The 24,530-nt window shown below is 39.6% G+C and overlaps 1 protein-coding gene across 3 annotated transcripts in view; it reads left to right on the top strand.

Annotated features, from left to right (window-relative positions):
• Positions 1 to 24,530, top strand: part of REPS2 (RALBP1 associated Eps domain containing 2) — a 268,277-nt gene that overhangs the window by 229,779 nt on the left and 13,968 nt on the right. For all 3 annotated transcript variants that reach the window (XM_043896996.1, XM_043896995.1, XM_043896993.1), the window contains 3 exons: positions 6,747 to 6,830; positions 7,874 to 8,019; positions 17,098 to 17,203. In XM_043896996.1, coding sequence (XP_043752931.1) covers positions 6,747 to 6,830; positions 7,874 to 8,019; positions 17,098 to 17,203 — 336 coding nt within the window. The remainder of the gene's footprint in view (positions 1 to 6,746; positions 6,831 to 7,873; positions 8,020 to 17,097; positions 17,204 to 24,530) is intronic.

The following is a 24,530-nucleotide window of genomic DNA, read 5'->3' as shown; positions in this document are numbered from 1 at the left end:
TGCTGGGTTAAACAAAGGCTTCCTTTACCTCACAGGAGTTCAAAGCATGTGGTGTGCTGTGCGTTCTCTGGATTTCTAAGAGGGAGAGAGACTGTGTGGTGTTTCCTGACCTTATGTGTAGGATCTTTTCCCCTCCAGGTCAGGGACTGGCAAACTGACCCACACACCAAATCTATCCTGTCACCTGTTCTGTAAATAAAGTTTATTGGGACACAGCAACACCCATTCCTTGTATTTTCTATACCTGCTTGTACACTCAGCAGCAGAGTTGCAGGTTGGCAGCAGAGACCTGGAGACCCAGAGACCAAATGACCTGGACAACTGAAAATATTTACTATTGGCTCTTTACAGAAGAAGTTTGCTAATCTCTCCTCTAAGAAATTCGTGGAACTGGTGTTACCTTAGAACCCGGATTGGATGGGTGGTTCTAGCACTGCTTTGTGATGAGTCTGCTTAGTTTTTTTTCAGCTGTTGTGTGGCCATGTTTCTTTGCTGTTGCTTTAAACTGTTTCCTCGCTCAACCATTTGCCCATTGTCTAAGATGGAAGCCAGGATTCCATGTGCCACTGTTCTTTCCTTTCACTTCCCACACTCCACCAATCTCCAAGGAGGTATCCGGTCTCCAGTCCAAATAGCTCTCAAAGCTGTCTGTCTCCACTCTCACCAGACTGGTTTGAATGACCACTGTCTTTTGTCTTGTTTTCTTCTTTAGCCTTCTAATTGAGTTCCCTCCCCCCAGTATGGGTCTCTTCCAATCTGTTTCATTCAGCAGATTCAGAATAATCCTTCTAAAACACCAAATCTTGTCAGATTGCTTCCCTACCTAAAATCTCTTGTTGACCTCTGTGACCCCCAGGATAAGCTTTAAATCCTCAACATGGATGTACCAACCAAGGTGTAGTCAGGAAAACAGAGACCACTCTAGGTATTTCACACTGGAAGAGATTTCATGCACAGAATTAGGTACTTACAAAAAGAATTAGATGTGCTAGAGAAGTGAAGGTGGGTGAAGGCCAATGCTATCAGGTTTACCACAATTTTCAGGAAGCGTAGCTATTCTAAGAACTGAAGGAAACAGCTGGAAATGCTCAGGCTGTCTGCAGCACCAGAGTCATGATTTGCAGGGAAATGCCTGAGTCCATGGCAAGATACTTTTGACTCCTGAAGCCTATGCTTTTCTGCCCACCGCTGTCAGAGGAGCAGTAATATGGCTTGTTTTTTCTTATTTCTTTGATTTCATATGAGTGACTTAGTGGCAGCAAGAAACTGTGTGGAAAGTAGATTTTATAAATGTAGTTCCCAGGCTCCAATCCCCTTCAGTGCAGGGAAGAGCTTAGTCATGGGGAACGGTGCTGAGTGCCGATAAAACAAGCCAGGACAACAGTCCGTAAGACCGAGTGTGGTCTACTCTGCTGTCTTGCTCCAGCTTCAACTTTCCCGTTTTTCTCCACTGTTCACTCTTGTTCCACTCTATTAGACCCCAAGTCCCAGACATACTGGAGTGTTTCTTAAGAGACCTAAAATAATGAACATTTATATCTCAAAGTTTCTATGAGTTAAAGATTCAAGAGAAACTCATCTGGGTGATTCTGGCGCAGAGTCCCTCATTAGGCCATAGTCAAGATGTCAGCTGTGACAGCAGTCATCTGGAAGGCTTGACGGCCTGAGGGGCTCACGTCTAAGATGGCAGACTCACATGGCTGCTGGCAAGAGGTCTCACTTCCTTCTTATGTGGGCCTCTCCACAAGGCTGTCTGAGTGCTTCAGGACATGGCAGCTGGCTTCTCCCAGAATAGTTTATTCAAGAGAGAGCCCAAGGAGAAACATACTAGAATGCTTTAACTCCCCTCTTCCAGGAGCACATTGCCTGGTGTCTCAGGTCAGGTTGCCTAAAAGCAGAGCTCGAGATGAGGATTCTTGAAAAGTGGCACATCAGATGTATAAAATAATTATCTGTCTAATTGAATAAGTGAATGAACCCTTCTTCTGGTGGAGAATCCAAATGCTTAGCCACCCTGGGCCTTTGTCCCTTTCTGGGAAGCCAGCTGAACAGAGCCCATGTTTTCCCATCAAAGCTCCTCAGTAGTTCTCAACATCCTAAGTGGCAGCACCTTCCAAGTCCATGTGACCTGTCCAAGTTTTTTGTTGCAAAAGCAGAATGAAAATATGTTTTTCTTTTTTTCTTAATATGTAAATTTTATTGAAGTATAGTTGACTTACAGTGTTTCAGATGCACAGCAAGGTGATTCAGTTATACATAGACACATATATTATTTTTGAGATTATATTCCATTATAGGCTATTATGAGATATTGACTATAGTTCCCATTATACAGTAAACCTTTGTTGATTGTTGCATATCTATTATTTTAAATTAGAAATCTAGCATTCTATTCATACTGTCAAACAAGTAGAATCAGAATGTCATAAAATTTTTAGTTGGGCAAAAATTCACGTTTTCTAAAGCTTTTCTACTACACTTGATAAAGGCTTGAGAAAGAACATCAAAAAAAGAAGAGATGGAGAAATTGGAAAACATAAACTGAATGAAATGGGAGCGCTGAATGTGAAATAGAAAAAGTGAAACATACTAGATAAAACTGAAAGATCATCATATAGTCCATTTGTTTTTAAACATAGCTGCTGATTTGAAACATATCTGGAGCTTTGAAGAAAAAAAGCATTACCTGGACATTTGTATTTTTCAAAAAGTTCCAAGATAATTCTGATATACATCTGAATTTTAAAAACTGATTATAGGGTTTTCTATTAAATGGTAGTTTTGGTGATATAGAATTCTATTATTTTTTCTGTTGACCAATCATGGTATAATGGTATTAAGTCAGTAATAGCTACATAGTCACAATAGTAAAAGATATTTATCAATTTTCACAATTAATAACCAGATAAAAAATAAAAAATAATTATAATTGCAAGCGATAATGGGAACATGGTTAACCTAAACAATATAAAATAATTACACACAATTTTGGGGGTCAAATGGAGTGATGTGTTAAGTTAAAGTACATGCATGTACATGTTTTCATCCACCCAGCCAGTCTATGTCTTTTGGTTGGTGCATTTAATCCATTTACATATAAGGTAATTATGAATATATGATCCTATTAACATTTTCTTAATTGTTTTGGGTTTATTTTGTGTAGGTCTTTTCCTTGTCTTGTGTGTCCTGCCTAGAGACGTTCGTTTAGCATTTGTTGTAAAGCTGGTTTGATAGTGCTGAATTCTCTTAACTTTTGCTTGTCTGGAAAGCTTTTGATTTCTCCATCAAATCTGAAGGAGAGTCTTGCTGAGTAGTGTTTTCTTGGTTGTAGGTTCTTCCCTTTCATCACTTTAAATATATCATGCCATTCCCTTCTGGCTTGTAGAATTTCTGTTGAGCAATCAGCTGATAACCTTATGGGAATTCCCTTGTATGTTATTAATATTTGTTGGTTTTCCCTTGTTGCTTTTTAATATTTTATCTTTATCTTTAATTTTCATCATTTTGATTACTATATGTCTCAGTGTGTTCCTCCTTGGGTTTATCCTGCCTGGGATTCTCTGTGCTTCCTGGACTTAGTTGACTTTTCCCATGTTAGGAAAGTTTTCAGCTATGCATGTCTTCAAATATTTTCTCAAGTCCTCTCTCTCTCTCTTCTCCTTCAGGGACCCCTATTATGTGAATGTTGGTGCGTTTAATGTTGTCCCACAGGTCTCTTAGGCTGTCTTCATTTCTTTGCATCCTTTTTTCCATATTCTGTTCTGGGGCAGTGATTTCCACCATTCTGTCTGCCAGCTCACTTACCTATTCTTCTGCCTCAGTTATTCTGCTACTGATTCCTTATAGTGTATTGTCCATCACTGCTTGTTCTTTAGTTCTTCTGGCCTTGGTGAACATTTCTTGCATCTTCTCCATTCTGTTTCTGAGATCCTGGATCCACTTTACTACCATTATTCTGAATTCTTTTTCTGAAAGGTTGCTTATCTCCACTTCATTTAGTTGTTTTTCTGGGGTTTTATATTATCCCTTCATCTGGGACATAACTCTCTGCTTTTTCATCTTGATTAATTTTCTGTAATGTGGTTTTTGTTTTAGCTGCTGTGAGATTGTGGTTCTTCTTGCTTTTTCTGTCAGCCCTCTGGTGGATGAACCTAAGAGGCTTCTGTAAGCTTCTTGATGGGAGGGATCAGTTCAGTTCAGTCATTCAGTCTTATCCAACTCTTTGCAACCCCATGGACTGCATCACTTCAGGCTTCCCTGTCCATCACCAACTCCCAGAGCTTACTCAAACTCATGTCCATCAAGTCAGGGATACCATCCAACCATCTCATCCTCTGTTGTTGCCTTATCCTTCTGTCTTCAATCTTTCCCAGCATCAGGGTCTTTTCCAATGAGTCAGTTCTTTGCATCAGGTGGCCAAAGTATTAGAACCTCAGCATCAGTCCTTCCAATGAATATTCAGGACTGATTTCCTTTAGGATTGACTGGTTTAATATCCTTGCAGTCCAGGGGACTCTCAGGAGTCTTCTCCAACACCACAGTTCAAAAACATCAATTCTTTGGTGCTCAGGTTTTTTTATGGTCCAACTCTCACATCCATACATGACTGCTGGAAGAACCATAGTTTTGACTAGATGGTCCTTTGTTGGCAAAGTAATGTCTCTATGCTTTTTAATATGCTGTCTTGGTTGGTCATAGCTTTTCTTCCAAGGAGCAAGCGTCTTTTAATTTCATGGCTGCAATCACCATCTGAAGTGATTTTGGAGCCCAAGAAAATAAAGTCTGTCACTGTTTCCATTGTCTCCCCATCTGTTTGCCATGAAGTGATCGGACCAGATGCCATGATTTTGGTATTTTGAATGTTGAGTTTTAAGCCAACTCTTTCACTCTCCTCTTTCACTTTCATCAAGAGGCTTTGTTCAGGATCATTCTAGTTGGCCACATCTGGCCGTTCACCCAGCTTGCAGCTGGGATGCCACCTTTGCCTGAGTCTTGGTCACCCACAAGGCTAGCTGTTCCTATAGGCTCCACATGTCCTTGGCAGAGTCCTTATTCCCCTGAAGCCTGTTTGCCCACTCATTTCTCTGCCTTTCTACTAGACTTCAAGCTCCTCATCAGCAAGGTCTGGGACTTATTCATCCTTGAACACTGGTTCTAGTACATGCCCTGCCTGTCATGGCTGTTGGATAAATATTTCTTGAGTGAATAATACTCAGGCCCAAGAGTGCCAGCAGCTATATAGCATAGTGGTCAGAGCCCAGCTTTGGGACCTGAAGCCTGGTTTCACACTCTGCTCTTTGTATAATCTTGGGTGAATTCCTTGCCTTCTAGATCCTCAATTTCCCCTCTGCTTCCTAGGGCTGTGACGATGAATGCAATAATCCATGGAAAACACCTAGAGCAACATGTGACACATAGCAAGGTTTTGGTGGTTCATAGTATACATCTATTAATAACAGTAACAGTAACGGTAATAATACAGTTAGCCTTAATGGAAAGGAGAAAGCTATAAGAAAAACTTGGAACTAGAAATCAGGCATGTTGAGTGCCTGCATCGTGGGTTTTGAAGAGGCAGTGAGTGGGAGTGGATTGGGCACCAAGGATCCAGGGCAGGCAGTGGAAGTGTAGGAGCAGATGGACTTACTCTGGGAAAGAGTGAACAGGGAGGGGAAAATGGAGCAGGAGAACCCCCAACCCCACATCTGAGGGATAAGAGGAGCCATAACAGGAAGAGAGAATGTTTCCAAGTAGGACACTGGCTCATCAGATGCTAGGGACAGGAGCTTTGCAAATGGAGACGAGAGTGCTGAGCTGGACATTGGTCTCTGAAGACTAGAGGCAGCTGGGACGTGCTGAGGGCAGTTGGCAGGAGAGGTGGAGAGGAGTAGGGTCAGAGGAAGGAAGAAGCGGGGCTCCACTAGAGCTTGAAGAGGGCCCAGTTAGCGATGAAGTGGGTGCGCTCAGGCCACAGCTTGTGTGCTGCCATGTGTTTTGGTGATGCAGATTAGCTTGTGAGTCTATAGAGGACTAATAACGTGGAAGTCATATTGGTTCACATGTTAACATTTTGCTTCACTGGCTAGTAGCTGCTGAAAACCAAGGACTCTAGCAGCGCCAAATGTAGTAACCCTGGAAGGTAGGGAGCCACACGGGGTGTCCCTGCTCCCTGGGCTCCACCGTCGGGCCATGTGGCCCCACTGTCTTGCAGGCCTTTGGGGCCATTCCTCCCCCGTCTTTGTGTTTTTATTCATGGACTCCATATCCCTCAGCAGCCAGAATCCTTCTGTTTTCTCCCTCCATCATGCTTACCCCTCTCCTTTTTTTTTAAAGGTAAACAGTCATGTCTACTAGTGTTTCTTTATCAGAAATTGAAAATAAAAATTTCAGTGCTTTTTATTATAATTATTGTATTTCTTAGTGCTTGAGTTGAAATTTTAATTTCTTTCCCCTACTTTTTCACTAGGCCTTGTTATTTTTAGTTTGCACTTTCAGAGCATTAGTTTTTAGCAATACATACATCCAATTATAGAAGACATTCCTCTTACTTCTTTTCCTAAGATTGAACAGTACTGGGAGGAGAGATGGGAGGGAATAGCAGGGTCTAGAGAAAGTTTTCTCAAGGATTGGCAGATCTGACCATCCTTGGCTGTTTCCCCTTAGTAACTATTTTCCTAGGCTCTCTTTACTACACATTTAGGTGGTTGTATTTTTGCATTTTTTTCCCTTTCTGCAATCTTTTGCTACAGTCTGAACAAGCATCTGAGGCCGAGTTGCATCCCCAGTTGAACAGGGCCCCCTCTCAAGCTGCGGAAAGTAGTCCAACAAAGAAGGTAAGGCCAGCATGAGGGCATTACTGTGATGGCCTTGTGATCCCTCCCCAAGGCTGTTTGCCTCTATTAGCCGATAGACTGTTTTAAAGTTTTCATGCCCTGACATGAATGTTTATGATCCAGATTTCCTTGAATCTGGGTTCTTTGTGAAGATTAGGGTCCTGATGATTCCTAGGCTCCACCTTGATGTCTCTGAGAGTTTGTACTTCCGTCTTCAACCTCTAATCTAAATATGGTGGCCTTGCTTTTGGCAAGACCAAGAGGAGCAATGGGGAGGGCCCTTAGCAGAGCCCTGCACCCTGCTGAGCCTCGAGGAGTGCCGAGGGGGCCTGGGTGGTCTCCCCTTTCTAGTCTTTGTGCCGCAGTTTACCCTGGCCCTCCATGTCACCGATCCCCAGTGCATTTGCTCACTCACTCACCGTGCTCTCTGTGAACGCGTGCTCTTCTCCCCCTCCTCTCTTCTGCCCCGTTTTCTCAGGCCCTCCTCCCATCACAGAGTGTGTGCTACACTTGGGAGGACAGATGGGGTAGGGCCTCCAAGAAAGCAGGCCAGCTACCTCCTTCCAGAAGACACAGTGGCTCACCATCTTGGCTTGATGTAAGAGCACAGGGTAGGAGAATGATGAGTTTATGATGAAGACCTCTATAAACTTTAAAACTTAGAACTTATTTAGAATGTATTCCCCAAAGCCCCAAAGTAAGGCAAGAGAGAATTTTGTCTTTAGTAAGGAAAGGCCTTGTGATGTGAGATGCACACAGCATTTAAAAAAGAAAGGAGAGGAGGTAAAGAGGGCACCTGATTCCTGTGTCCTTCTAGGTAACAAAAAGGTAATAGGCTGCATACATGGAAAAAAAAAGAAGGAAAGGCCCATGGAATCTGATGGTTCCTCCAGGTCTTGCCAAGCCACAAATCAGCCACATGTCCTTGGATGTGGAGTCTGAATAGAGTGCATGACTGACCTTGGGGACAGGCCAGGAGGAACATAAGGCATTGACAAGATGGGTGGCATTTACTTGTTTAACTGTTTTTTTTTAATCCACAGGAGATACCATATTCTCAGCCTCCATCGAAGCCCATCCGTAGGAAATTCCGACCTGAAAATCAAGCTACAGAAAATCAAGAGCCTTCTACCACTGTAGGCGGGCCAGCTTCTGTAACAACCGTGAAACCCCATCCAGCAGTCCAAAAGTAAGTAGGACAGATAAATGAGCACATAGTCAGAACTTTCATTTTAAATCTGCATATACAAATGTAAACTTATGTTTACACTCAACCCCTTGGACTGGTGTGATTTTAATGGTTATAGTCTTACCTCACTCATTTCTGTGATGGTATTACAGTCTCCCAGTCATGTAGAAAGAGGGTTTCTTTTTTTTCTTTTTCTTTTTTTTTTTTAAGAAAGAGGGTTTCTAAGTGATAAGACTTAACCTGACCCAAGGGGTGAGTGAGTCACAGGCTGGGGTGTATTTCAGATTGGTTTGATTTCCTTCCCCTCCTCTCTCCTCTTCCCTTCCTTCCCACTCTTCTTGCTTGTTCTGGCCTGTGTTTTCCTGGGAAGAAGACAGTACTATAAATGATAGTTCCCTTCTTTACCTGTCTTATCTCATGTCCCCTTGATGCATGTGACCAGCTTCAAGACCCTCAGACCCAACTTTGAGTAGATGCAGTATGTGAGTCCTTTTCATTCCCATGAAGAGATTCTGTTGTTGAGCATCTCAGCACAGAATGGTCACATGCAGAGCCTCTAAGATATCTTTTTGTAGCTGAATAGAGGGTAGGGACACCTGTGGACATTGCCAGGGACCAAAAAAACCATCGTCTGGACAAACCATCCTTCTCCAGAAGACTTTTACTTTAAGAAGAACCATCATTTGCCTCAGTGAAATTGAGTGAGGGCAGAAATTGAGGGCAGAAACGTGCTGCTATGTGTGACTTCAAGTGAGCCTGACTAGTCACTAACACAGATGCTTGGGATGTGTCATAACACTGCTCCTTACAGGTCTCAGGGTCTGCTGCAGAGTTTCTCCTGCTTACACTGTTATGGGAAGAAAAGTAACAGGTTCTGTTGGTGCAGCTTGCTGATGAAGTCAGTCCCCATTCTGAATCTGTGCAGCACTCTTCTTTAGGTGATAGCTTTTGTTTTTTTCCCCAAATGGACAGTTCCCTAGTGGTGTTAGTGCATCAAGGAAGTATATTTTGTCCTTAATGGTCCCTGAGAGCTTAGGCCATCTTCCAGCCATCCTCCAGTCTAGAGGATGGATCTTCGAGATACAGACGCATAAACTTTCTTTGATGTTCTCCTCAATTTGTCACTGTAATCTGTACTTCACATCAGTGCTGGCTGTGTGACAACTGAGTGGTGGCTATGACATGCTCCAAAGTAGATGGAAGGGCCACTGGTGGAATTCAAGCAGATATCTTTGTCTTTTTTTTTTTTTCATTTTTTAAAAAAACATAACCTTATATAGATGCGTTTCATGTAGCATCCATTTCACTCTTGTAAGTGTACAATTCAATGGTTTTTAGTATATTTATATAGTTGTACACTCATCATAACAGTTTAATTGTAGAACATTTTCATCGCCCCTAAAAAGAGATTCTGTGCCCATTAGCAGTCACTTTCCACTCCCACATCCCAGGCAACCATTGTCTATCAATACTTTCTGTCTTTATAGATTTGCCTATTCTGGCTATTTCATTTAAATGGAATCATATCACTGTTTATAATAGCCAGGACATGGAAGCAACCTAGATGCCCATCAGCAGACGAATGGATAAGAAAGCTGTGGTACATATACACTATGGAATATTACTCAGCCATTAAAAAGAATACATTTGAATCAGTTCTAATGAGATGGATAAAACTGGAGCCCATTATACAGAGTGAAGTAGGCCAGAAAGGAGACACAGATACATAGAACAGACTTTTGGACTCTATGGGAGAAGGCGAGGGTGGGATGATCTGAGAGAACAGCATCGAAACATGTATATTATCAAGTGTGAAACAGATCGCCAGTCCAGGTTGGATGCATGAGACAAGTGCTCAGGGCTGGTGCACTGGGAAGACCCAGAGGGATGGGATGGGGAGGGAGGTGGGAGGGGGGTTCAGGATGGGGAACACATGTAAATCCATGGCTGATTCATGTCAATGTATGGCAAAACCCACTACAATATTGTAAAGTGATTAGCCTCCAACTAATAAAAATAAATGGAAAAATAAATAAATAAATAAATGGAATCATATAACATATGGCCTTTTGTGACTGTCTTCTTTTACTTAGTATCATGTTTTTAAGGTTCATCCATGTTGTATCATAAGTCAGAACTTAATTTTTTAAAACTGCTGATTAGTGTTCCATTATATGGATATACCACATTTTATTCACCCATTCATCAGCTGATGGACATTTGAGTTGTTTCCACTTTATAGCTAATAAGAATAATGATGCTGTGAATATTTATGTGCAGATTTTTGTGTGGACTGATATTTCCATTTGTCTTGAGTATTTATACCTAGGAATCAAATTGCTGGGTCATTGCTGGGTCGTTTGGTAACTTTGGGCTTCCCTGGTGGCTCAGATGGTAAAGAATTTTACCTGCGATGCAGGAGCCCTGGGTTCGATCCCTGGGTTGGGAAGATCCCCTGGAGAAGAAAATGGCAACCCACTCCAGTATTCTTGCCTGGAGAATTCCATGGACAGAGGAGCCTGGTGTGCTACAGTCCCTGGGGTTGCAAAGAGTCAGGCATGAATGAGCAACTCATACTGGACTGGACTGATGGTAACTTATGTTTAACAGCTTGAGGACCTTCCATACTGTTTTCCAGAGTGGCAGTGTCTATTGCATTTTACAATCCTACCAATAAAGTATGAGGGTTCCAGATTTTCCTCTTCCTTAACAACACTTGTTATTTGATTTTTAGGGTTTTTATCATAGCCATCTTAGTGGGTGTGAAATGGTATCTCATGGTTTTGATTTTTATTTCCTTAATGAATAGTGATGTTGAGCATCTTTACATGTGCTTATTGGCCATGTGTATAACTTCTTTGGAAAAATGTCTACTCATATTTTTTGCCCATTTTTCCTTGGATTACTTACCTTTTTATTTTTGAGTTATGAGTTCTTTATATACTCTGGATATAAATCCCTTGTCATATATATGATTTGCAAATATTTTCTCCTGTGCATTGTCTTTTTCCTTTCATAATGACGCTATTTGAAGCACAATATTTTTAAGTTTGATCAAGTTTAATTTATCTAATGTTTTTCTTTTGTCCCTTATGCTTTTGCTTTCATATCTAAGAAACCATGGCCCATATCAAGTTCATGAAGATTTGTTCCTGTGTTTGCATCTACAAGCTTTATAGTTTTAGCTCTTACCTTGAGCCCTGTGGTCTATTTTGAACTCATTTTTCTGTACAATGTGATGAAGGGGTCCAGCTTCATTCTTTTGCATATGGATTTCCAGTTGTCCCAGCAGCATTTGTTGAAAAGAGCCATTTGTTTTATCTGCTTGTTCAGTCACCATCCCTCACCATGATATTCTTTCACTAGTTAGGTGAGCTCACGGGGTCAGGGTGAGAGAGGCTAGCACCCACCAGCGACACAAATAGTGCTATAAATGTCAGGGATTTAAGCTTTGCCATAAGGGAACTGTATAAGACTTACTTCAGGTCCCAGACCAGTTCATTTTAGAGTGATAAGGAGCAACTTAACACTCATAATTTTTTAAGACCTGAAGAGAGGACAGCCAGACACATGATGGTTAGTCTGTATAGCCCTTTATCGGTTAGGGTCCTGGGAGAGAATTAAGCTCTGATGCCCTTAAACATCTATGGTATATAGTAAGTTAATCTCTCTCCAGTGCATTTAGAGTGGTTGTTATTATATACCATCTTTGGGAAAATTGAGAAAAGAGTCACAAAGCAAGTTGCAAAATGGTCATCAGCTTTTGGGGAAATTAGCATTAGAACTGACCTATTAATAAGAAACAAATTCTGCTTCAGATACCATCATTGTCTACTCCATATAGGAGAGAGGAACTAATAAAATATTCTCTCCAAGTGAGCTGCTGAGTCCAGGTTATAAGTAATAAACAGCTCTTAGATTGTGTTATCATTAATGAACTGCCTATAAGGACAGAAGTGGGGTTTTCTTAGAAATAATTTGGCTTGATTGTTTTTTCCCATATTTTATGTATCTGCTAAGGATGGATTTTGGGAAAATAGAATTGCTTGAACAGTTTAGAACTAGAGGGTGTTGTGTGGCAATACTGTGACCGAACCTGTGCCAGCTTCTGTGGCCTAAGCTCTTCTCTGGAACCCCAGGAGGTGTCCTGCGGTACCCCAGGGCATTCCAGGGAGCTTGCGTGGCAGGGTCCGCTTGCCTGCATGAAGTTCTCAGTGTGGTTGGGATTCTGTTTCCCTTCTCTCTTCCTGTTTGTCAACAGTAGAATGAATATCTGTGGGATTGATGATTGGCATCTCTAATGGGAATCTACCATTTCCAAGAAGAGAAAAGGCAATAAAAACTCACTTCTTAGAAAGCTGTCCTCAGAATTCCATGGGAGAAATCAGGGTCCAGGGTGAAGGCTAAGAAGATTTTTCTTATCTAGAGATCCCAGTTTATATTCCTTCAAACAGTGGTTCAGCTGATTGAGAAAAATGAGGTAACAGTCACTCAAATAACAAAGAAACTGACTTCTTTCCTATGTAGAAGTCTGAGTTGGTGAGTGGTCCAGAAGCATACCTGTCCAGAACCCAGGTCGCTTCTGTCATCATCTTTCAGATCCTGTGAGGGTTGCCTTTATCCCTCACAGAGGGATAGAGGTGGCTCACCTCTAACATGTTCATGTTCCAGGTCCCAGAAAAGGGAAGGGGACCAAATGGAGAGAAAATAAGTTACTTTTAAGGACATAATTCAGAAGTGGCATACATCATTTCTCTTGGATACCTTTCACCTAGACTTAGCCATATGGCCTCACCTACTTGCAAAGAAGACACAGAAATGCGGCTAGTTTTTAGTTGCATGGCCATATGCCTAGCTCAAACTGAGGAGGAGATGCTACTGAAAACAGGAAGGCACAAGAATATGATTGGAGGACAGTCTGCCACATAACCTTCAATGTACAAGCCTCACAGTGTACAGTTCTAAACTGAGAGATTGCCTGATGCAAAACAGCCGCAGGTAAAAGAAACACCTCACTGTTACTCCCTTATTTTCCTCCTTGGAAACCAGGCCAATTAGAGCCCAGCCTGGAACAGTGAGTAACAAGGTTAAGAGAACCTAGACAGACTCTAGAAGCAGGTCTTAAGAGGTGAGGCAAGTTGGACGCCTTTGCTGAACTCTTGAGAGGTTTTTGAAGCTGGATCCTGTCTTTGCATTCTGCAGGGCTCATTTGGTGGCAAAACATGAAGAGCAACTTGAGCTAGTGAAACTGTGTTCATTATTATAACAATACAGGGGTGACTCATTGAACCCAGGGACATGGATGGATTGGGAGAGAGGACCATATTTCTATAGGCTTTCCTCCTGATTTGTCTATATTTTCTGGCATTTTTATCTGTGAAATCTTCTCAACCATCTTCGGCTCCAGATATTACATACTCACTGTGCAGGGTGCAGGCTAAACCAAACTCTTAACTCGAACCCACATCCCTGGGAGAGAGAATCGGGCAAGCTTAGCACAGGCTAGCATCTGTTCAAGTGTGAAAACAGAGCTGACTGTTTCATAGAACAAATAGGACTGTATGCCTGGGGCCTGTCCCTATAGAGGAGGGGAGGGGGATGGATACAATTCCCAGGGAAGGGAAAACTGTTATAAGCTGGCACACTTAGCGTAGTGTAGAGGCATCCAGCTCTGGTCAAGATGTATTTTCATAAAACTTTTTATTTTCTAATAATTATAGATTCATAGAAGATTAAAAATAGTACAAAGAAGTCTTGTGTATCTTTCATGTAGCTTCTCTCAATGGTTACATTTTACCTAACTTATAGTAAAATATAAAAAACAGGAAATTGACTTTGGGACAGTATATGTATAGGTCTATGCCATTTAATCACATTTGTATGTCTTGTAACCACCACTGTAATCAAGATACAGGAGTCACCCCTACCTCATCCTCTTTTCTATTCTTTACCTGTGGTAACCACTGATCAGTTTTCTGTCTCTCTAATTTTGTCATTTTCAGAATGTTACACACATAGAATCACACAGCATGTGACCTTTTGAGCTTTGCTTGTTTTCACTTAGCATAATGTCCTTGACATCTGTCTAAGTTGTGTAAATCAGTACTGCTAAGAAGTATTCTATGCTATGTATGTACTACAGTCTGTTTAGCCATTCATCTATTCAGAGACATTTTGTTTGTGTCTAGTTGTCGAGTATTACAAATAAAGCTGTTGTGAGCATCTGTGTACAGGTTCTTGCGTATACATATGTTTACATTTCTCTGTAATAAATGTCTAGAAGTGTGATTGTTGGGTTGTGTGCTAAATGTATATTTAGTTTTTAAAGAAACTGCCAAGTTGTTTCCTAAAATGACTGTACCATTTTATCTTCCCACCACCAGTGTATGAGATTCAGTGTCTCCACATCCTCACTAGCATTTGATCCTGTCACTAGTTTTTAAATTTAGCTGTTCTAATAGGTGTGTAGTGCTATCCCATGGTGGTGTTAATTTGTTTTTCCCTAATAGAGCATCTTTTCATGTATTTGCCATCACGTGTCCTCTTTGGTTATGTGTCTCTTCATCACGTTTGCCCATTTTCTAACTGAATTGTTTTTTAACATTGAGTTTGGAGAATTCTTCATATATTCTAAATACAAATCAGTTACATCTGTGGTTTCCAAATGTTTTCTCTCGGTCTGTGGGTTATCTTTTCATTCTCTTAAAAGAGTCTTTTGCAGAGCAAAAGTTTAACATTTTTGATGAAGTCCCAACTTACTGATTTCTTTTCCTTTTATGGATTGTGCTTTTCTTGTCACCTCTAAAATCTCTTCACCAAGCTCTAGGTCCTGATGATTTTCTCTTATATTTTCTTCTAAAAGTTTTATAATTTTACACTTTACATTTAGGTTGGTGATCCATTTTGTGTTAATTTTTATATAAAGTGTGAGATTTGGGTCAAGATTCAGTTTTTTGCCTATGGATATTGAATTGCTTCAGCACTTTCGTTGAAAAAGCTGTTCATTTTCCATTGACTTGCTTTTGCTCATCTGTCAAAAATAATCTGTACTAGTGTGAATCTCTTTCTGGGTTCTTTATTCTGTTCCAGTGATCTATGTGTCTTTCCCTCTGCCAATACCACACAGTCTTGATTGCTATCTTTATTACTTTACCACTTGATACTATAGTTATATAATAAGTCTTCTGTTTTTCCCACTTAGTATTTTTTAAAATTGTTTAGCTATTCCAATTCCTTTGACTTTCCATTTAATTTTAGAATACTTTTGTCTTGAGCTGCTAAGATCTTGCTGGGATTTCCATGGGAATTATGTTAAACCTTTATGTCAACCTGGGAAAAGCTGACATCTTTACTGTGTTGAGTTTTTCAATCCATGAACATATATTTCTCCATTTACTTAGATCCTATTTATTTCTTTCATTTGTGCTGTGTATTTTCAGCATGTAAGTTCTATATATGTTGTGGTATATCTAAGATTTTCAGTGAGTTTTATAAATAAAATTATAAAAATCTACATTAGTTTATCTGATCATGTGATTCTCTTTTTCACCTGTTAAAGTAATGAATTATATTGATTGGTTTTTAAATATTGAATCAGTCTTGCATCCCTGGAATAAACTCCTCTTGGTCATGATTTATAATTCTTTTTTATATTGCTGAATTCTATTTGCTAATATTTTATTAAAGATTTTGCATCTGTATTCAGGAGGAGTAGTGTATCTAATTTCTGTCTTGCTGGGCTGCCCCTTTCCCAGTCCTTTGGCTAGAGAGAGCAGAATTTTGGGGAGGCTTTTTATTGTCTGCTCTCATTGGCATTTATGGGATACATATGAAGTGAAAAAGAAAACCCAGGCAGTTCGTGGCTATTCTTTCCTTGGGTACCAAGTTCCCTAGCGGGTTTGCCTTCTTCACTCTACTTTGCAGAGTCATCTTATATTATTCTGTATATTATGTCCAGTGTTTTACTGTATTTAGTGGGAGGACTAGAGAGAAATGTATCTACTCTGTCTTGTCCTGAAACCAGAAATCCAATCTTGTAAAAATCTTGTATAAAGTATATTTTGGAGCTTCTTTCCTGCCTATTTATGGGTAAAAAACTAATGTTTAAACTTGTTGGAGAGGGAGTATGTCTTATACAGGTGAATAGGGTGGCTCGTATAGTATACATTCTCTGTACACTGTCATCAGATCTCTCCAGTGGTCACAATGCTTCCTAGTTTAGTCACTCTGGCTCCCAGGGATCACAAACATGTTTGTTTTTCTAGGGGAACTTAGATGGTCCTTTTGCTCTGAGGATTCAGTATTTCTTGCTGTGGGATATAAGGCTGTAGGTTCTACAACCACATTGACGGTTTTGAGGGGGAAAGTAGTTGCTAAGAAAAATTAGGGCCAGTCAGGCAGTGTAAGCAAAGACTGTAATGGGCCAGTTGGGACGTGTGTGGTCACCTTAGTTATACCTGTTCTGTGAATTTACTGTTGACTTACTTTGGAAAGACTGGTATTAAAACAATTTTGTGTTTTTCTCAAGTGCCACAGATGTATGTTGGTGTATGCACTTGCACACACACACTCACACACAAACATACTTAGGCATTCATGCCTAATAATAAAGAAATGAAAGAGAGGTATTTAGGTTGACTAAGTTAATGTAGGATTTTTACTGAAAAGGATGTTTTTCTATTCTTTGCCTTCAGACTTGCCCACAGGGCCACCTGCAGGTCTTTGAAATGCCATTAATGATTGCACAAAAAGGGTATTCCAGTTAATGTCGTTTGTCAGGAAGAAATGCTTATTAAATGCCTTTGGATAAATGGAACAAAACGTGTTTGAAAAGGCCCAATTCACAGCTTTTCTTCAAGTTGTAAAATGGAAACAGCTTCAAGTGTAAATAATTCATCCCAAGAAACTTATTTCCTTTGGTATGTGCCTGCCTGCCTGTGAATATATGATTTTATTTTTGGAGCTCTGTGATGTTAGCCCCTTGTTAGTTTAGCACTTCTCATGAATCAGAGAGTTCTGACCCACAGAGATCTGGACCTCTAAGTTCTGTGTCACTGAACTGTTTGTACTTTTTAATAGGCAGTCTTCCAAACAGAAGAAGGCTATTCAAACTGCTATCCGCAAAAATAAAGAGGCAAATGCAGTGCTGGCCCGTCTGAACAGCGAGCTCCAGCAGCAGCTCAAGGTAAGGAGCTTCCTGATTGGATCACCAGGCTGTGTGTCTGGTTGTTGTGTTTTGTTTTGACAAACACTGGCTGAGCATCTGGTTCTATTCCTGTTGGTAAGACTTGCTCTTTGTTCTCAGACTCCTTTTGGAAGGCAGAGAGTTTCTGTATTTGTTTCATGGGTTGGTTCTTGTTAGAGGAAGACTCGAAGCTTTAATATGCAAGCTACATATTGGGTGCTAGTTAAAAAGACAGAGAAGCTATTACAAAGCTCTTTGAAGCATTCTTTATTGTCCAAAGCTTCTGGGTAAACCCCTAATTTGTCAAGGTCCTCTATGAATGATGCTATACTTATTTCAATGGAAGAGGGTGGCCCTGATCCTCTCAAAGGCTATCCCCTCCTCTTGGAAATGTTTCCACATCACCTCAAGGACATCTCCTCTGTCCTTATCACCTGTTTCTCTTCACCATTATTCTCCCCTGTATTATTAGTTTCCCAGGGCTGCCCTGACAAAGTGCTACAAACTTAGTGGCCTAAAAGAACAGCAACTTACTCTGCCAGCTATGGTGGCTAGACTTCTGAAGCACAGTGTCTGCAGAGCTATGCTCTCTCTGAAGGCTCTAGGGGAGAATTCTTCCTGTCTTCTTCCCAGTTTCTGGTGGTGGCTGGCAGTCCTTGGCATTCCTTGGCTTGTAGATGCATCACTTCAATTTCTGCCTCCACACGCTGTCATAAAGTTTTTTCTGGTCTCTGTGTATCTGTGTCCAATTCCTCTTTTCATCCTTCCCTCTTCTTATAAGGATATACTGGTCATTGGGTTGGGGCCCACCCTAATCTAACACAGTCTCATGTTTTTACTAGATTATATCTGCAAATACCTTATTCTATATAAGTTCACATTTACAGGTACTGGGAGTTGAGTTAAACACATCTTTTCAGGGCACCCCTGACATCCCTTGATTTTCTACTGGATCATTGCCACCCACACAGAAACATGCTCTAGTTGTTGTCCAGTGTATTGACCCCCACATCCTCCTTCAGCTGCTGCCCTGTCTCTAGTCTCTTTCACAGCCAAGTTTCCTAAGAGTTGTTATTTACTGTCTCTGCTTCCTCAGCAACAGTTTTCTCTCCCTTGACTTTGCTGTGGCTTTTACTCTCCTTTACTCACACCCCTCTTACAGCCACATTCAGTGGGCCTGTTTTAATACTATTTGGATTTTCAGAACCTGTGCCATAGACCATTGACAGTTCCTTCCTCTGAAATGTCTTTTCTAACTGGTTTTCAGGATGTCATACTTTCCGTGTCCTTCTCCTTCACTGATGATTCCTTTTTATCAGTCTGTACTGTCTCTTCATTTTTTATTTTCTCTTTCATTCCTCCCCACCTTTGCCCTATTTTTTTTTTTTTTTTTTGGCTGCACCACACAGCTTGTGGGATCTCAGTTCTACAGCCAGGGATTGAACCTAGGTCATGGCAATGAAAGGCTGGAATCCTAACTGTAGGCCACCAGGGAACTCCCCTAATATTTTATTATGAACATTTTCAAGCATGCAAGAAAGTTACACAATGTTGGTTCTGCCATTCACATCTCACTACACTTGTTTTATCACATATCTGTCCTTTTTTCTATCCTTCTTATCTATCCTTCAGTCTATCATATTTTTAACATGTTTTCAAGACATCTGTGTGTGTCCCCTGAATATTTTAACATGCATATCATTAACTAGAGTTAAATATTTTTACAAACTTTCCTTATATTGTACATTTTACATACAATGAGTGCACACATCTTAAGTATACACATGCTGGCTCTTTTTAAGTGTGTATACTAATGGTTCCTAACCCCATATCAAGATAGAGCACATTACCATCTCCTGGGAAAGCTCCCTCATACTTCTTCCCAGTTAATTTCTGCCATGCTTAACCCCTCTTCTAAACTTCTTATGCCATATTGTTGCCTCTTCTATAACTTTATGTAAACAGTGTCCTCCGACATGTACTTTTGTGGAAAGCTTCTTTCACATAGCATTGTTTTTGAGATTCATTTTCATTGTTTATGTCTCAGTAATCTGTTCTATTTTATTGCTGAGTGGTATTCTACTGAGTGAATATGCTATAGTTTGGTTATTAATTCTCCTATTAATGGACACCTGGAAATTCTAGTTTTTGCTATTTTGAATAAAACTGCATTTTTTAATAACTCTTTATGTGGGAATATTTTCTCATTTCTCTTGGGTAAATTTCTAGGATTTAGGATTAGTAGGTAATATGATGATTGTGTGTGATTAGTTAGAATAGAAGCTACTAGAGCTTTTCCCAAAGTGGTTGTAGCATTTAGTATTCCCATCACTACTATGTGAGAGTTCTGGTTGTTCCTCATCTTCACCAATACTTGGTATTGTTTTAATTTTTATCTAGTCCTGTGGTGATGTAGTTTTTATTTTACATCTCCTTAGCACTTTTCTATGTGATTATTTACTTTTCATATTTTATTTTGTGAAGTGTTTTTTCCAAATGTTTGGCCATTTAAAAATCATTTTCATATGGCAGTTCTATTTCCAGTTTTTTAAGGAATCTCCACACTGTTTTCCATAGTGGCTGTACTAGTTTGCATTCCCACCAACAGTGTAAGAGGGTTAGTTTAGATCTTTGGCCCATTTTTTGATTGGGTCATTTATTTTTCTGGAATTGAGCTGCAGGAGTTGCTTGTATATTTTTGAGATTAATCCTTTGTCTGTTTCTTCATTTGCTGTTATTTTCTCCCATTCTGAAGGCTGTCTTTTCACCTGCTTATAGTTTCCTTTTGCATACACACCAAGGAAAAAAGATCTGAAAGAGACACGTGTACCCCAATGTTCATTGCAGCACTGTTTATAATAGCCAGGACATGGAAGCAACCTAGATGCCCATCAGCAGACAAATGGATAAGAAAGCTGTGGTACATATACACTATGGAATATTACTCAGCCATTAAAAAGAATTCATTTGAGTCAGTTCTAATGAGATGGATGAAACTGGAGCCCATTATACAGAGTGAAGTAAGCCAGAAAGATAAAGACCAATACAGAATACTAACGCATATATATGGAATTTTAAAAGATGGTAACGATAACCCTATATGCAAAACAGAAAAAGAGACACAGATGTACAGAACAGACTTTTAGACTCTGGGGGAGAAGGCGAGGGTGGGATGTTCAGAGAGAACAGCATTGAAACAAGTATACTATCAAGGGTGAAACAGACCACCAGCCCAGGTTGGATGCATGAGACGGGTGCTCAGGGCTGGTGCACTGGGAAGACCCAGAGGGATGGGATGGGGAGGGAGGCGGGAGGGGGGATCGGGATGGGGAACACATGTAAATCCATGGCTGATTCATGTCAATGTATGGCAAAAACCACTACAATATTGTAAAGTAATTAGCCTCCAATGAATAAAAATAAATGAAAAAAAATTAAAAGAAAATAAATAAATCTTATCACATCACACACACACAAAAAAAATAAAAATCATTTTCAGTCTTTTTTGTAGAGTTGCAGGTAGATGCTTTTTATATTTTCTGTTGCCAGTCCTTTGTTGAGATATATATTTTATGAATGTTTTCTTCCAGTCTTTATTTTGCCTCTTAATTTTCTTAACTATCTTTCCATGAAAAGAAGTTTTTAATTTTGATAAAGTCTGATTTACTATTTTTCCTTTTATGGTTATTAACTTTCTTCCTATTATATAAGGAAACTTCGCCTACATCTAAATTATGAACATATTCTCCTATGTGTTCTTCTAAATGCTTTATTGTTATAGCTTTTACATTTAGATCTGTGATACATTTGTGTTTTTTAAACTATTATTATATACTAAACTATTATTTATTTATTATAAAGCTGTATATATTTGATGTATGTGACATGAGTTTGGAGGTAATTATACATCCATGAATCTGTCACAATTTATGCCATAAACTGCCCATCCCCTGTAAAAATTTCCTCTTGCCCTCATTATTATTGAAGCATAGTTGCTATATAATATTACACAAGTTATAGGTGTACAATATAGGGACTTACAATTTTTAATGGTTCTGCTTCATTTATAGTCATTATAAAATATTAACTATGACTTCCTGTGTTATATAATATATCCTTGTAGCTTATTTTATACCAGTTAGTTTGTATCCATTAATTCCCTCCCCCTATAATGCCCCTTTACCTTTTCCTCTTCCCACTGGTAACCGTTAGTTTATTCTTTATTTATTTGGCTTCACTGGTTCTTAGTTGTGGCATGTGGGATCTTTAGTTGTGGCACATGGGATCTTTAGTTGCAGCATGTGAAATCTGTTTCACATGCAAACTCTTAGTTGTGGCATGCGGACTCTTCATTGTAGCATGTGGGATCTTTAGTTGCAGCATATGAATTCTTAGTTTTGGCATGCACACTCTTAGTTGTGGCATGCAGGATCTTTAGTTGCAGCATGGGACATCTAGTTCCCTGATCAGGGATCAAACCCAGGCCCCCTGCATCGGCATCATGGACTCTTAGCCACTGGACTACCAGGAAAATCCCTCCTTTTTATTATATTCACTAGTTTGTTGAATTGTTTTAAATTCCATGTATAATTGATCTCATGGGCTTCCCAGGTGGTGCTAGTGGTAAAGAACCTGTCTGCCAGTGCAGGAGATGTAAGACACATGGGTTCAATCCCTGGGTCGGGAAGAGCCCCTGGAGGAGGGCATGGCAACCCACTCCAGTATTCTTGCCTGGGAGATCCCATGGACAGAGGAGCCTGGTGGGCTATAGTCCATGGAGTTGCAAAGAGTCAGACACAACTGAAGCAACTTTAGCATGCACGCATATACAGAATTTGTCTTTCTCTGACTTATTTCACTTAGCATAATGTCCCAAGTTCATCCATGTTGTTGCAGATGGCAGAATTTCATTCTTTTTTATCACTCACATAATTATAATTTCTTTTATGTGGTGAGAACATTTAAGATTTACTTTCTTAGTTTTTAAGTATATAATACAGTGTTGTTAGCTATAGTCACCATGCTATACATTACACCCACAGAACTTATATATCTTATGACTGCAAGTTTGTACCCTTGCCCAACATCTCCCCATTTCCTGCACCCACCTCCCAGCCCATGGCAACCACCATTCTACTCTGTCTCTATGAAGTTGACCTTTTTAGATTACACATATAAGTGATATCATATGGCATTTGCCTTTCTCTGTCTGACTTATTTCACTTAGCATAGGGCCCACAAGGTCCATCAGTGTCACAAATGGCAGAATTTCCTTTCTTTTGGCTGAATAATATTCTGTTGCATGTATGTACCACATCTTCTTTATCCATTTGTCTGTAGATCGAAACTTGTTTCCGTATCTCAGCTATTGTACATAATTCAGTGAACGTGGGAATGCACATATCCCTTTGAGATCCTGATTTCTTTTCCTTTGGATATACCCAAAAGTGGGATTACTAGATCTTATGATGGTTCTTTTTTTAATTTTGAGAAACCTCCATACCATTTGTGTAGTTGCTGGATCAGTCCACATTCTGACCAACATTGCACAAGCGTTCCCTGTTCTCCATATCCTTGCCAACACTTATCCCTTATCTTTTTGATAATAGCCATTTTAACAGATGTGAGGTGATATCTCATTTTGGTATTGATTTGCATTTCCCTGATGATTAGTGATGCTGAACATGTTTTGTGTACCTGTTGGCCATTTGTTTTAGAATGCTGTGTTTCCATTTTTATTTGTTTCAAGATAGTTTTTTATTTCCCTTTTGATGTCTTCTTTGACTCATTGGTTGTTTTGGAGTGTTTTGTTTAATCTCTATGTATTTCTGAATTTTCTAGTTTCCTCTTGTTACTGATTTCTAGTTTAATAACTTTGTAGTTGGAAAATGTATTTGGTATGACTTTGATGTTCTTAAATCTGCTAAGACTCATCTTATAACCTATCATATGATATATCCTCAAGAGTATTTCATGTGTGCTTGAGAATATGTATTCTGATTCTAGTGGATGAAATGTTCTGTATGTCTGTTGGGTTCATTTGGTATAGTTCAAGACCAACATTTCCTTGTTACTTTTTTGTCTGGATGATATACCCACTGTTGTAAGTGAGCTATTGATGTCCCCCATTATTACTATGCTCTTGTCTATTTCATCTTTTGGATTTTTTAATATTTACTTGATATATTTAGGTGCTCTGATGTCGGCTGTATATATATTTATGACTGTTATATTTTCTTTATGAGTTAACCCCTTTAATATTATATAATGACATTCTTTGTCTCTTGGTACAGTTTTTGGACTATATCCTTTTTTTTTTTTTTTTAATTAATTTATTTATTTTTTTTCCAGTGGGTTTTGTCATACATTGATATGAATCAGCCATGGATTTACATGTATTCCCAATCCCGATCCCCCCTCCCACCTCCCTCTCCACCCGATTCCTCTGGGTCTTCCCAGTGCACCAGGCCGGAGCACTTGTCTCATGCATCCCACCTGGGCTGGTGATCTGTTTCACCATAGATAGTATACATGCTGTTCTTTTGAAATATCCCACCCTCACATTCTCCCACAAAGTTCAAAAGTCTGTTCTGTATTTCTGTGTCTCTTTTTCTGTTTTGCATATAGGGTTATCGTTATCACCTTTCTAAATTCCATATATATGTGTTAGTATGCTGTAATGTTCTTTATCTTTCTGGCTTACTTCACTCTGTATAATGGACTATATCCTGTTTTATCTGGCAAAAGAATAACTACCCCTTTTGTCTTTTGATATCTACTTGCATGGAATATCTTTTTCATCCCTTCATTTTTTTCTATGTGTGACCATAAAACTAAAGTGAGTCTCTTATAGGCAGCATGTAGTTTGGTCCCTTCTGTTTTTTTAATCCATCTATCTGCTCTATAGATTGGATTGGAGGACTTAATTCATTTACATTTGAAGTAAATATTAATAGGTAAGGATTTACCCTGTTAACTGTTTTCTGGCTGTTTTATAGTTTTCTTGTTCATTTCTTCCTCTCCTACTGCCTGCCTTTGTGAATTCATTATTTTCTGCAATAGTATGCTTTGATTGTCTTCTCTTTATCTTTTGTGAATCTATTGTAGGTTTTTGTATTTGCTTTGTTGTTATCATGAGGCTTACATAACACATCTTGTAGGTATAACAGTCTATTATATGCTGATAACTTTGCGTATAACAACTTACCCTTTTGTTTTTGAACAAAAGCAAAAAAAGCAAAAACAAAAAAAAGGGCTTCCTTTGTGCCTCAGCTGGTAAAGAATCCGACAGCAATATGGGAGACCTGGGTTTGATCCCTGGGTTGGG

This window comes from Cervus elaphus, chromosome X (assembly GCF_910594005.1).
Source record: "Cervus elaphus chromosome X, mCerEla1.1, whole genome shotgun sequence".
Classification (NCBI taxonomy): domain Eukaryota; kingdom Metazoa; phylum Chordata; class Mammalia; order Artiodactyla; family Cervidae; genus Cervus; species Cervus elaphus.
Note: the sequence above shows the minus strand (reverse complement) of the source record. Positions and strands in the feature narration are given on the sequence as shown.